General features: G+C 41.8%; 1 protein-coding gene across 21 annotated transcripts in view; it reads left to right on the top strand.

Moving 5' to 3' along the window:
- The window catches only part of NRXN1 (neurexin 1), a 1,221,129-nt gene that overhangs the window by 751,917 nt on the left and 455,033 nt on the right, over window positions 1–14,179 (top strand). For 2 of the 21 annotated variants that reach the window (XM_061432336.1, XM_061432335.1), the window contains exon 1: window positions 571–907. The exons of 17 other annotated variants lie outside the window; for them this stretch is intronic. In XM_061432336.1, the coding sequence (XP_061288320.1) occupies window positions 664–907 (244 nt within the window). In that variant the 5' untranslated portion in view covers window positions 571–663. Of the gene's footprint in view, window positions 1–58; window positions 908–14,179 lie in introns of those variants that run through there. 2 more of the 21 variants (XM_061432337.1, XM_061432338.1) reach the window with 2 other exon arrangements.

Genomic DNA, 14,179 nt, shown 5'->3' with positions numbered 1-14,179 from the left:
AAGTGTCAGGAGGCGGCGGACGCGGAGATTGCCTCGGGAGCAGGCGATGCGCGCCGCTGCTCCGCGCGCTGCCCGGGGGAGGCTGGCGCGAGCGGGCGAGCCGGCCCGAGCTGAATGGAGCGAAGGGGCGCCTGGAGTCCATGGGGTCTGCTTCTCCCTTGAAAGGAGGTTGGGCCGGCGAAGTGGCCTCCTCGGTTCCCACACACAATGCTAAACGGATTTACCTAGTGGATTCGCGGCGGATGGCTGTCATGTAGAAGTGAGGACCCTCCGGGAGGAGCTTTAAACCATTTCCCCGCTCCCCACCCCCGGCACGCACTCGCCCGAAACTCTTTGGGAGTATCTCTCGAGAACCTGGAGCCCTGGAAATCTGCGAGCAGCCGCCCGCTCCGCGCTTGCTGTTCCCCGGGACTGCCTTTCCGGACAAGCCCCTATCAGCTGCATTCGCCTCGGCTATGTTTCGGAATCTTTGGGGTGCAAGGCACGGCGGACTCCAGGACCCCGAGAAGACTGTCCGAAGGAGGGAGAGGATGGGTGCCCTGGCGCGGTGAGGCGGCCGGCCCTGCAGCCCACCCTGAGCTGCCCGCTCCCCAGCGCCCTCTCCCCTCCCCGCGCCCCAAACTTTGCCTCCCGCGGCGGCGGCCCCTCGGCGGGCGCCCCGCCATGTACCAGAGGATGCTCCGGTGCGGAGCCGAGCTGGGCTCGCCTGGGGGCGGCGGCGGCGGCGCGGGGGGGCGCCTGGCCCTGCTCTGGATAGTCCCGCTCACCCTCAGCGGCCTCCTAGGAGTGGCTTGGGGGGCGTCCAGTTTGGGAGCGCACCACATCCACCATTTCCATGGCAGCAGCAAGCATCATTCAGTGCCTATTGCAATCTACAGGTCACCGGCATCCTTGCGAGGCGGACACGGTGGGTCTGCGATGCCAAGTTCTCGCGGGCTACTCCCTCGCTCCCCGCTTCCAACCCTGCACTCGCTTCTCGGCCCTTAAGGCTCGGAGAAATGGGAGCGCGAGGGAGGGAGGTGCATTTGGGTGTGTTCGGTGGGAGCCACTTATCTCTTTGAAGACAATAGAAAGGGGTTGGAGGAAGGCGTCGCGGGTGTTTGTGGTGAGGGGTGGGAGGGGCGTTCCATGTCGGGGGGTGTCGGGAGAGAGATGTGGGCACCTATTAAAGGACCATCCCTGGTCGGGCGCCTGGGCCCCGCGGGAAGGGGGCGTTACTAGCGAGAAGGTCACTCAGTGTGGCCGAATAGGGGACCGAGCTCTGCCCAGGGACCTGAGCTCCCGAGAGAGGAGCGCTCTGCCGAACCTTTTGTCTGTGCTGTGTGCTGCCCCACCTCCTGCCCATCTTCCCTGGTCTGGGGGAAGGAGAGGTTCCAGCCCGCACGTTCCTCCAAAGAGCACCCAGACTGCAGTGATGGTGGCAGGTCCCGGGACTCACTCAACAGGAGGCTATTTCCACTTGTCCCCACCTCTTCTCTTAATTGGAGAAGGTAGGAAGGTGGTGGAGGCACCCTCTCTTATGATTGCCAGGCCCTACCCAGTTTAGAGAGGACCCCTGAACCCCATCCGCTTTTCCCCATCCCTCACACTTATATGCTTCTTTTTGGATCATGTCTGAAGGCTGTTGGGATAAGGGAGGTCCTGTGTCCTCCTTCCTCAGAGTGTAGTGTTCCCCAAAGAGGGCAGGTGGATCAGTGCTGGCTGGTATAATTAAGCTAGGAGGTCTGCCTGGAGGAGGAGAAGTTAGAACAGAGAGAATTGTTCTCCTCACCGGGAATTCCTTTGTAAAGAGCAGAGTATGGAGGAAAGCTTTGGTTGGCAGGTTTCTTCTCCAGAATGGCCAGCAGTGTAAAGCCAGGTTCCTGGCATCTTCAGATAAATGCCTATTTCAGATTCTCTGAGTTTTCAATAAATAAAACATCAGCAGTTTGTGTGTGTGCGTGTGCGTGTGTGTGTGTGTCTTCCCCCAGTCCCAATTTTTCTTTTCCCCTGGTGTAAAGTCTGTTACTTTAAGAAGCAAGGTGAAAGTTACGGACATTCTTTTTACATCTTTTTCTCCCTCTTTTGCTTGCGGGGGCCCCTTTCCCTTTCAGACTTGGTTCCTCACTGAACCCTTTACCCCTCCCTAGGGAATTCCTCTCCCGCCCCCGCCCCCCCCCCCCCCCCCAAGCAGCTGCTAGTTATAGCAGAATGGCCCCTTCCCCAGGGAAGGCTTCCCACCTGGAGACAGTTCTGGTTAGATGTGAGAGGCTACAGCCCAACCCAACTGAGGAGAACAAATCCCCTGGGCATCTTCCTTAGGAGTGGCTGAGACACTTACAATGGGCCCAGGAATCCCTTCCCTTCCTTCTCCCAGTTCCCTCTCTAGGACTCTCTCCAGTTCAGCGTGCCTAGGATGGAGACCTGAGTGATGCCTCCAAAGGGTTGTTTTTTTTTTTTTTTTTGGCACAAAGTGACAGGAAGGAAAGATCCCTCTGAAACAGCAAGGAGTTGCCTAGCTCTCTTCCTTGCCCACAGTATCCTGGTAGCTTGCGGCTCCCTTTCCCGGGTGCAGTCCTTACCCACTGCCCGGCCTTTGTGCAAAATTGTGTGAACCCGGAGGAAAGGAGGCGAGCCCGGGCGCGGGCGGGGCAGACAGCGTGGGTGGGTGCGGTGAGCCAGATGGGGTATGCGAGAGGGTGGGGCACCTAATTGTACCAGTGGGGAGCGCTTGGCTAATAATCTTATATGCATATTAACTTCTTTGCTGCGGCCCTGCCTGTCTCCCAAGGGATGTGGCTGAAATGGGAGGGCATCCGGTGGTTGTGGGAAAAACAGAAGACCAAGGGGGGCCCCGCCGTGGAGAGGCACCCTGGTCCTCCTACCATTGCAGCTTCTGCCCCGGTCAGGCGCCCTCTGCTGGTCTCTGCAAACACTTCCTTCCCACCAGAATGTAGTGATTCTGTGCGTGAATGAAAAACCAGGCGTATCTATCGCTGGGAAAGGGAAAGGATGGATGGATGGCGGAGGGAATTGTATGTGAGCAGCAGTTGGCATTATTGAGTCAGAAAACTTTCTCTTTCCTTCGAAGGTTCTGTTGTATGGTCATATTTTTTTTTCTTTTTGAAATTCTCACACCCTTCTCACACATACTTTTGGAAGAAGCTTTCTGATATTCTTTTTTTTTTTTCCTTTTTTAATCAGGGTAGCAAACTTACCAGTCAGTAGCCAACCTCCACCAAATAAAAGCAGCTGTGGGTTTTTCGTACTTTCTCTCTTCTCTCCCTTGAACGAGGGGTAAACTCTTGTCTAGAGAACAACTGAGGCATGTTAAGGATGAAATAAGCCTCTGAGGGTGAAAGATGGAGAGACAGGAGTAAGGTGGAGACGCGAGTGAGGTGGGGATGCAGAGAGGCTGAGAGCAGAGCAGGTAGGGTGATGGCTTAAAAGAAACCTAATAAGAAAGAGGTGATGTTGAATTTGTTGGGTCAATAAACTCTCTGAATATTCAGCTAATTAGAGAGAGAGCCCACAAGGAAATAATCTCTGAGCCTCATAGATGAGGGTGAAGGAAAAGCACAAAGGTGAGTGACAATATGATAAACTCCTGGCTGAAAATCAAGGCAGGTGTAAATGAAGTTTGGCTCAAAAATTGAGACTATGGCAAATATACATATATAGATGAACACACGAGCTACCCTGTTTGCTTATAATAGGATTTTGTGGAATCATGAGACATTTTTCTCATAACAGGGAAAGCATGCATGTGCTCAAACGTGTAAAAGAAAAATCATGTGTGGTGTATTCAAGGGAACAAAATTGAGTCTCCTCTCTGTGTTTTGAAAACTGCTGGGTTGACTGTCCAGGTCCATTCTTCTTCATTTTCTCATCATGCCATGCTTCATTTGCACTATTACGAGGTGTCACTTACAAGGATTGCGGGGTGCTGAAAGCACTCATCGCTACCCTGAGCATCTTTGTGCAAGCTGACCCAGTTGCAGAGATTATGATGAGGATTTTTTTTAATGAATATGAGAAGCGGGTTTTGAGATCACTGCAAGATCCTATTTTATTTTGCATGTACTTAAATATATAAAGGTTGAAAATACCTCCACAGAAAAACTCAATTTTCCTAGTCAAATAAATGGAGAACTATGTGACTGTAAATGATAAAAAGCAAGCCTGCTTGTAATTAAGACTGCTACTGAAAGCCAGCAAGAGTTCAGAATAAGCCAGTGTGTTCAGTTGGTATTGCTTTAGTGAGGTGCCATATGTGCTGAGCATAGAATGATGTCAGTACGATGCTCAGGTTTTTATCTCTGCTCCTGGATTTCCTAAGTACCTCTGCATACTTTCAAAAATAAGCTTAGAGCATCTCAATAATTTCAGGAGATAAAGGAAAGAGAAAACCATCATAGGAATGAACATAGCAGCGCCAGCCGTTCTCCTCCCACTAGTATGAGCTCCGGAAATTTTACCACCATGATTAGCTTATACTATTAAAGGGCTTTCCCAGAAGGGAATGTTAACAGATTTTAAAAAGTGTGGTTTATAATTGAGGTAGCCCAATGCGCTTCTATAAGGAAAATAATTGTATCTTAAATTGATAACATTTCTCTTTCAGAGGCACTTTCATACACACACTAAACTTCTAAAAAGTATGGGCGCTTTTGGAGGCAGTTTGAATACCCTTTTCCTTGTAGGGATACTGAGGCACACCACAGGGCCACCGAAATATACAGCCAAGTCTCTAGTTGGAGTCAAAGAGGAATTAGAATCAACTCTGCACAGCCCATAGCCCAGAGCAATTGCATGAGCTCAGAGCTTTTGAAACTTGAACTGAGAGGGTCCTCCATGTGCTTTCATGGTTAATCTCTTGGAGTAGAAATCATTATCAAGGACCAGGACTTCACATCTTGCTGCCAGCATGTATTAACGATAGTGGATACTGTGAGAGAGGCTGATGGCATCTGCCAGGTGTCTCATGGATCACTTCATTGATTCTGAGGAGGTTTTTGTCTTCCTCACAGTCGGGAGGGTGCTGTATGATAGAGTGATCCCTTTGCTCTTTTGTCTAGCAACCAAGAGAGTTAACAACACCTTTCAAAATATACTTGACTTTACTGTGTTGACGAATAATTTTGCTTTCCTGGTAATTGATTCATATGTGTAACTCAGAACATTTTTAGCTATGAATATTCTGCTAAAGTAGGTAACCCTACCCCACATTTGTTCCTTATTTTGGCTTCTTGGACAAAAGTGTGGATCTCTGCCATGATATTTTAGACAAGCTTCTCAGCTAATCCTCCTGGAAGAATCCTTGAATTAATTATGGCCCAAGTAGTCCAAGACTCTAGTGTCTCAGTTGCCCTTAACTTTAATATATTGATTTCTTCCATTCATTCATTTGGTAATATGTGCATGTTTTTGTGTTTGTGCACCAGATATCATGACAGGTCAGGTAACAAGGGGGACATTGGTAGCAGATGGGAGAGAGGAGGAACTAATATGCCCAATCATGACTATCAAAAATTTTTGCAATTTAGTCCCAAAAATACAGCAAGCTATTGTTAGAAAGGGTTCATCTTTAAACAAACTTGCCCTTTAAAAACAAATAGCCTCTGAGCATAAATACAGAAGCTATAAACTTTATGTATATGTAGAAATCATCCAGGGCTCAACATGAAATGATCTGATGAAAACATCAACATGGTGAATTTTAGCTACATCACTTTGCATTATCCTTTAATGTTAATGTTCCAGAAAGAGCTCCTTACACAATTGCTTTCCACCAAGTAGCTGCATATATTTCCTCTAACAAAAACAGAGCTTTTTATTTTTCAAATAGAAATAAGGCTTATTTTGCAAATGTGTTTAAGGCAGGGGATTCACTGATTTAAGTTCACACTAATGTATTAACAAAAGTAGTTGAGGCAGCTCGGTCTGGTGAAGATAATTCTCAAAATCATTATCTATGTGAAAATTTGGCCACTGCCAATTTCTCACCTTATATAAATTCACTAACTTCCTTATCCTCCCTAAGACTGTTTTCTCAACCTCACTTCAGTTCAGTCCCTCAGTCGAGTCCGATTCTTTGCGACCCCGTGGACTGCAGCACGCCAGGCCTCCTTGTCCATTACTAACTCCTGGAGCTTACTCAAAATTCATGTCCATTGAGTCAGTGATGCCATCCAGCCATCTCATCCTCTGTCGTCCCCTTCTCCTCACGGCTTCAATCTTTCCCAGCATCAGGGTCTTTTCCAATAAGTCAGTTCTTCATATCAAATGGCCAAAGTATTGGAGTTTCAGCTTCAACATCAGTCCTTCCAAAGAATATTCAGGACTGATTTCCTTTAGGATGGACTGGTTGGATCTCCTTGCAGTCCAAAGGACTCTCAAGAGTCTTTCCCAACACCACAGTTCAAAAACATCAATTCTTTGGTGCTCAGCTTTCTTCATAGTCCAACTCTCACATTCATATATGACTACTGTAAAAACCATAGTTTTGACTAGATGGACCTTTGTTGGCAAAGTAATGTCTCTGATCTTTAATATGCTGTCTAGGTTGTTCATAACTTTTCTTCCAAGGAGTAAGCATCTTTTAATTTCATTGCTGCAGTCACCATCTGCAATGATTTTGGAGCTCAAAAAAATAAAGTCTGACACTGTTTCCCTATCTATTTGCCAGATGCCATGATCTTAGTTTTCTGAATATTGAGCCTTAAGCCAACTTTTTCACTCTTCTCTTTCACTTTCATCAAGAGGCTCTTTAGTTCTTCTTCGCTTACTGCCATAAGGGTGGTGTCATCTGCGAATCTGAGATTATTGATATTTCTCCCGGCAATCTTGATTCCAGCTTGTGCTTCCTCCAGCCCAGCATTTCTCATGATGTACTCTGCATATAAGTTAAATAAGCAGGGTGATCATATACATCCTTGACGTACTCTTTTCCCAATTTGGAACTAGTCTGTTGTTCCATGTCCAGTTCTACCTGTTGCTTCCTGACCTGCATACAGATTTCTCAAGAGGCAGGTCAAGTGGTCTGGTATTCCCATCTCTTTCAGAATTTTCCAGTCTGTTCTGATCCACACAGTCAAAGGCTTTGGCATAGTCAATAAATCAGAAATAGATGTGTTTCTGGAACTCTTTTGCTTTTTCAATGATCCAGCAGATGTTGGCAATTTGATCTCTGTTTCCTCTGCCTTTTCTAAATCCAGCTTGAATATCTGGAATTTCACAGCTCACGTACTGTTGAAGTCTGGCTTGGAGAATTTTGAGCATTACTTTGCTAGCGTGTGAGATGAGTGCAATTGTGCGGTAGTTTGAGCATTCTTTGGCATTGCCTTTCTTTGGGATTGGAATGAAAACGGACCTTTTCCAGTCCTGTGGCCACTGCTGAGTTTTCCAAATTTGCTGGCATATTGAGTGCAATTTTTCAACCTATAAAATGAAAATACAATGAGTTACATCTCCATGAAGAATAAATAGGACCATGGATTTGTTAAGTGCTCAGATGATAATCGGCCCCCAAAAAATGTTTGTTAAAAAAAATTTGTTTCTACATTTTGATATTGTGAAGGATGTTACAGTAACATGGGAGTGATGACATCTGCAGAATCCTAATTTCAATTGTTTTTGATAAATAGATAGAAATGGGGTTGCTGGATCAAACAATGGTTGTATTTATAATTTTTTGATTAACACCCATACTATTTTTCACAGTAGCTGTAGCATTTTGTATTCCTACTCATAGTGTATATGGGTTCCAGTTTCACCTCTTTGTCAAAATTTGTCTTTTTGATAACAGCCATCTTAACAGGCGTTAGGTGATATCATACTGTGATTTGGATTGAATATATAAAGAAAACGTGGAATATGCATTCAACCTTAAAAAAGAAGGATATTCTGTAGTATGTTGCAACATGGATAAACTTTGAGGGTGTTACGCTGAGTGAAATAAGCCAGTCTTAGAAAGAAAAATGCTGCATGATTCCACTTATATGAAACATCTAAAACAATCAAATCCATAGAATTAGAGGACAGAATGGTGGTTCCTAGGGCTGGAGAAAAGAGGAAATGAAGTAGTTTCTAGTCAACAGGCATAAAGTATCAATTACACAAGACGAGTAAGTTTTACAGATCTTCTGTACAACATTGTGACTACAATTAACAATACTGTATTGTACGCTTAAAATTTTCCTAAGAGGGTAAACCTCATGTTAAGTGTTCTTACCATGATAAAATACACTTTTAAAAAATTGTAAGAGATTTCAGAGCGAATATATATGTAGTAGGAAAAACCAGATCTTGAAATCAGGAATTCTGGTTCTGATTCAACCAGTAAGGTGTGTAAATGTGTGACTTCTGGAATTCAATCACAGCTTTGAACCTCACTTCTCTCCCAGCTCTAAAGTTTGGGGAGCACATTCCTCTCATTTTATAGATGTGACAATAGAGCTGTAAATAATGTGAATGAACTGAACTCATAGAATCAAAGCAAATTGGTAACAGAGTCGGAAGTAGAACCCTCATCTTCTAACTCATCTTCCTCCTTGTTTAGAATACTCTTCCCAGAAGCCTGTGCTCCAGCAGTGAGGAGGGGCTCTACTCGTTTATCCAGTTTTTCCTGAACACTGGATAACCTAAGACAGTTTGAACCTTGGTCCTTGAGAACAGAATACAGCAACTGAACTTAATTCCTATAAAGAAAACCATCTTTATACAGTCAGCTATCAGTGCCTCATTTATAGTCCATTGTGTGCCTTCTTTTAATGAAAGACATAATTGTTTCTAGAGGTGTTAAGGATCTCAATAGTAATGTTGAGAGTGGCATTTTATATTGTTTTGTCATTCATATGCTTTTTTTTTTTAATTGGACAAGATCCTTTTCAACTTTGAGGTCTTAAGATTCTTTTGGCAATAAGGATCTCTTAAAATCCTCATACTCTTGCCTTTTCCCAGAACTTCATTGATTGTAAACATGCTGTAACTGGAGATATTTTTGCAAAGATTGTATACAGACTCCTTAAGCCATCCAGTTGTCCTCATTAGGTAGAGGTGCCTTTTTTAGCTGCACAGGAGCCTGATGTGCGGGTCAGGCTCAGGGTAACTTGCTGAGTACTTACTTGCCTGTCAACTAAGGTCCTACAGAATATCTCTTAGAAAAGCACCTGCTTCCTTTCACGTGGTCTTTTAGCTGAGTTCTTTTTTGGGCTGTGTAGGGTGAAGAGTATTTCTCCACACCAAAATCAGTAATAGCTTTTTAAAACATTATATTCCCTCACAAAATGCAAGAGTTTCTTCAGTGTTGATCAAATAACAATTCCATCAAGCTTTTGACAGAACTTGGTAAAAATAGCTGGATTTTATGTATATATTTCCACAGAGCCCTCATGTAAAGTGTGTCGTTTAATCATCATCATAACCCTAGCAGGACTTATGATCAGCATTTGCTGACAAGAAGACAGATTTAGAGAGGTGAAGATTCTTCCAGGGTCACTTAATTAAGTAGCCCCAGTACTTTTTGCTTTCTCACTCCAATATGTTAAGAGGCAGGATTTTGAAAAGAATATGGCATGTGAATTTAGAAAACCTGAGTTTTGTCTCACTCTCATCATTTTCCAAGTCATTACTTCAAAAAAGCAACAAAAAATTGTTTCTTCATCAAGAATGCTGCTGTTGCTGCATCGCTTCAGTCGTGTCCAACTCTGTGAGACCCCATAGATAGCAGCCCAGCAGGCTCCCTCGTTCCCTGGGATTCTCCAGGCAAGAACACTGGAGTGGGTTGCCCTTTCCTTCTCCAATGCATGAAAGTGAAAAGTGAAAGTGAAGTCGCTCAGTCGTGTCGGACTCTTAACGACCCCATGGACTGCAGCCCACCAGGCTCCTCCATCCATGGGATTCTCCAGGCATGAGTACTGGAGTGGGGTGCCATTGCCTTCTCCCTCATCAAGAATAAAGTTAATCAAAAAAGATAGTTAACTCAAATAGTTGTTAAGAATTTCAGGTGAGTATAGATATGAAATTTATGTTTCCATTCAGGTAGAAGAACTTTTACTTAATATTGCATTTTGATATTTAGCTGAAAAGTAATAGTAAGGGGGGATGGATTAAAAAATAAGGACCATTATAAAGTTCAGCATAAAGCACTATACTCAGGCAGTGATAAATAATGTAATATTAGCCATGTAATAATGATAAAACACTTTATGACTAAAATGATTCCTGGACAAACTTCCTTTTAATCACTAGCTATACAGGCAGCCAAGAAGAACCTACTATGTCTATTGTATGAACTTAATATCTGTGGATTTTTGAATTGGAACTGAGGTAGAAAGGTTTTTCTCCAGTGTGCAGTCAAGATACTTGGTTATGTACATATTACGTTTTACATGAAGCTTCTATGAATCTTGTAGACATTTTCATTGCAAAACTCAGTATATTAGATCTTTTTTGGCTATGGGATCTCCAGTATAAATGTATTATATAATGTGACCCACAGTTTTTAAAAGCAAGATTATGGACTTTGTGTTCATGTACATATTTGGTGACTTGTTTTCCCATGTAACTAAATTGATGAATGAGTATTATGCTATATCTTGGAAAATGATCATTGAGAAAGAAATAGACCTTTTTAATAAATGATAAGGCAGTGATTTTTCATGTGTGGTAGAATACAGGCAGTGACATCACTAACTTGGACACTACTTCTGACAGTTATTTTGATTGTTTGAGTTGCCATTGGACTAACTTTGGTGCATGTAATTATTTATGTGGTTCAGTCTGTCTTGGCTATTAGTTACCATTTAGTCATCATGACTACAAGATTCAGAACTGCTAGAAAAGAAAAGTGGTATTTCTGATGCTTCTTAACGCTGAAATGGTTTTGAATTCATTTTAATTTTACATTAATTCATCTTAATTTTACATTAAGATTGCATTATCCATGTAGTTCCACAGCATGAAGCACATTGTTATGAGTGATTGTGATGATGTTCTAAAAATGCATTTAGGGCAAAAATGGAAACTCACTGTCCTGGTACTCACATACTATTCAATTAGCACTTTTATTTGGGTAAGCAGCAGGACCTTTTAAAGAAATATGTCATTTTCCTGAGGAACTTCTCTTTTGGATATTTCAAGAAAAATGCTCTCGTTCATATCTATGTCATTTTATATGTAGTTATACTTTTCAATTATAAGTTATATTACAAGCTGGTATAGAGAAATAATACCAACGCATGACTAGTTTAAATGCCTCTGGTGATTTTTATCTGGAAGGTATATTATAGAAATTAAACTTTGTAGTTGCTTTGCAGAACACTATTTAGTAGTCTACATATTTTATATTTCATATTGATTTCTGAAAGTCTTGCCATTTTAGACTCTTTGAGCCTAGATACTCACTGTAAATTAATAATTCTCTATATTACATCTTTCCAAAATTGAAATAACAGAATATTTCTCAACACTCTAAGCTATGTACTTCCTTGAAGTCCTTACTTAACATTTCCAAAATTCGATGTGCTGTATCAGTCATTTTTTCATGTCTACTCTCAAAGTATTAACATATGCTGGAATAAGATGAATAATAAATGAGTCTCTGTCAGCAAAGTGGTTAATTGGACATGCTGTTGTATATGCAAATAATGTATCTGGCTTCCCCACTCATTCTTTTTCTTGAGACTTGTCCTAAATGAGATAATAGAATTTTTGATGCTTCTCTGGACCATTTGTCATATAGTAATCAAAAGTAGATCACTGCTGATGGGTTTCTGATAAGTGTGTTTATACAAAAGCTTTGTATTTCAGTAGATATACAAGGTATTGATTATCTGGGTGCCTTTGTAATGACTGTATTTGTATAACAACAGTCTGTCTGTATTTGCCAGTAACAAAATGCTTGCCTCAGTAATATTTGTTTTAAACATAACATGATGAGTTTTTATTTTTAATATGATAAACAAAAATTTTAATTTCTACCCAAGAAATCAATTCAACTCTGTGTTAATAGCAAGAAAATGACTTAAATATTGCAGGGGTGTTTTACTCTCCCAGTTCTCCTCAGTAAAGTGGTTGTACAGAGAAAGCCCTGGAACACTTTACTAGGGCTATGTAAAGTGATAGCAAGTAGCCAGTGATATCATTTATTTAATAATCACTCATTGCTTATTGTATGTTGGATGCTATTCTAAGCCCTTAACAAAATATCAACTCATTTAATTCAACTTTGTGAGACAGATAATACTAACTTCCCTTCTACACTTAGAGAAATTAAAGCACAGGAAGGTTAAGAGATGACAAAGTGACAAAACAGACGTTGTGGGGCCTGGATTGAAACCGGAGCAGGCCCACTCTGAAGTCCGTGTTCTTAACTTGCACAGTGTGCTGCCAACAGTTATGATTTATCCTGACCGAGCATTTTGTTTTCTCCTCCAGCTTTTATCACCAGTGGTACATAAGGAACCAATGTGGATGACTATCTAGATTTATTTTGTTTAATTTACAAATCATTTCACTGCAAGTTTAGTGCCTCATCCTTATCTTCCAATTTGTTTTTAAGCATCTTTCTTCTTAACTACACGTGACATCAAGCTGCCTCTCTGTGTGCCTCCCTTGATTCGTCTGGACTGATTTATTAATCTTGATATCCACCAGCACATCAAGAGTAAAGGAATGATTGATTTCAGATGCTTATTAATGTTTATTAACTTTTTTTCATTCTAGTTGGCAAATACATTCCCCATCAAATTGATAGATCTCCTGTGATAATAGACTAATTTTCAAGTACAGCCATGATTTACAATTAAAAGGAAACAGTTGCAATGTATGGGATTATGTGATTATATTCTCATGAGATGAAAGAAATACTTCTGTAAATAGTTAAATTAAATTATATAGTTCTGAAGGCAAGGTACAGAGAAAAGACTGACAATTAATAAACTAAGCATTTATCCTAATTTTAATTATGGTTTCTTAATATAAAACCTTTAAAAAATTGTGTAGATTATATGTACATGGTGTTATATGAGTATATAATAAATTTAAGCATTTTTTCCTACTCATTTCTATTCAGACTATAACTAAAGGAACATTCATAAAGGGTGGTAAGTGCTTTGAAGTTTGAGTCTTAGCTACATTTTTCTTAAAGATTCTTTTGTTCCTCTGACTTTATAACAGCATTTTCATTCCAGTTTATTTGCTGACATTGCACTCATTACACTTAAACTAACGCCACACGTGCGTGCGTGTGTGCTGTTACTTCACTCATGTCCGAGTCTTTGCAGCAGCCTGCCAGGCTCCTCTGTCCATGGGATTCTCCAGGCAGGGATACTGGAGTGGATTGCCATGCCCTCCTCCAGGGGATCTCCCCGACGCGGGGTTTAAATCCACCTCTATTGTGCCTAACCTGCCTTGGCAGGTGGTTTCTCTAGGAGTTCCCAAGCAAGACTATAAAGGATTTATTTTTTGATATCTTTGTGTTCACTAACTAACTGACTTTGGACAAGTTTCCAAAACTCTTTGAGTCTCAGTTTCTTCAAGAGTAAAATAGGACCTGTGATATCTACTCCATAAGGTTTTTGTGAGGCCTAGACCCTTTATGTAATCATTTATCACAAGACTTGATAAATGGCTGCTGCTGTTCAAGTAATAGATTAACCTCTCTCCAAGTGGGTCCTCTCTGCTCTGTACCCAATTAAGGGGGAAAAAAAAACAGGAAAGACAGAGGTTAGTTTTGAAAACAACTATCCTCAAAGTCTTTTAAAGCAGATTGTCCTCTTATCCTGCTAGATTGATATGGTGGATTCCTTAAGGGAAGGCAAGGGGTTGAAGGTGATCTCCTTTCCTGGTGTCTGATTAACCCCAAAAAAGGATGTCACAGATATTAACAAGAGAATATAATGCAGAAAACCAATAATTTTTATGCCCTTTGTCTACATAGGAATTAAACCAGGAAACCTGCATCAGGGTTTAACTGCCAAGGCTATTGATGTGTCTTACTGTTGGACCTTGTTTTGTATTGTTATCTTTTCCAAAATTCTTTTAAAATTTAAATTAGGACTCATTAAGACACGGTAGGACTGAGAGGGCTTTGATAAGGAGGAGAGATTTAGGAAAAAAAAAATTCCACCTTTTTTTCCCCAACTAGTCCCTGAAAATGTCAGCAAACACAAAGCCATGTGTACCTGGCTATACTACA

Source organism: Bos javanicus, chromosome 11, assembly GCF_032452875.1.
Source record: "Bos javanicus breed banteng chromosome 11, ARS-OSU_banteng_1.0, whole genome shotgun sequence".
Taxonomy (NCBI): Eukaryota; Metazoa; Chordata; class Mammalia; order Artiodactyla; family Bovidae; genus Bos; species Bos javanicus.
Note: the sequence above shows the minus strand (reverse complement) of the source record. Positions and strands in the feature narration are given on the sequence as shown.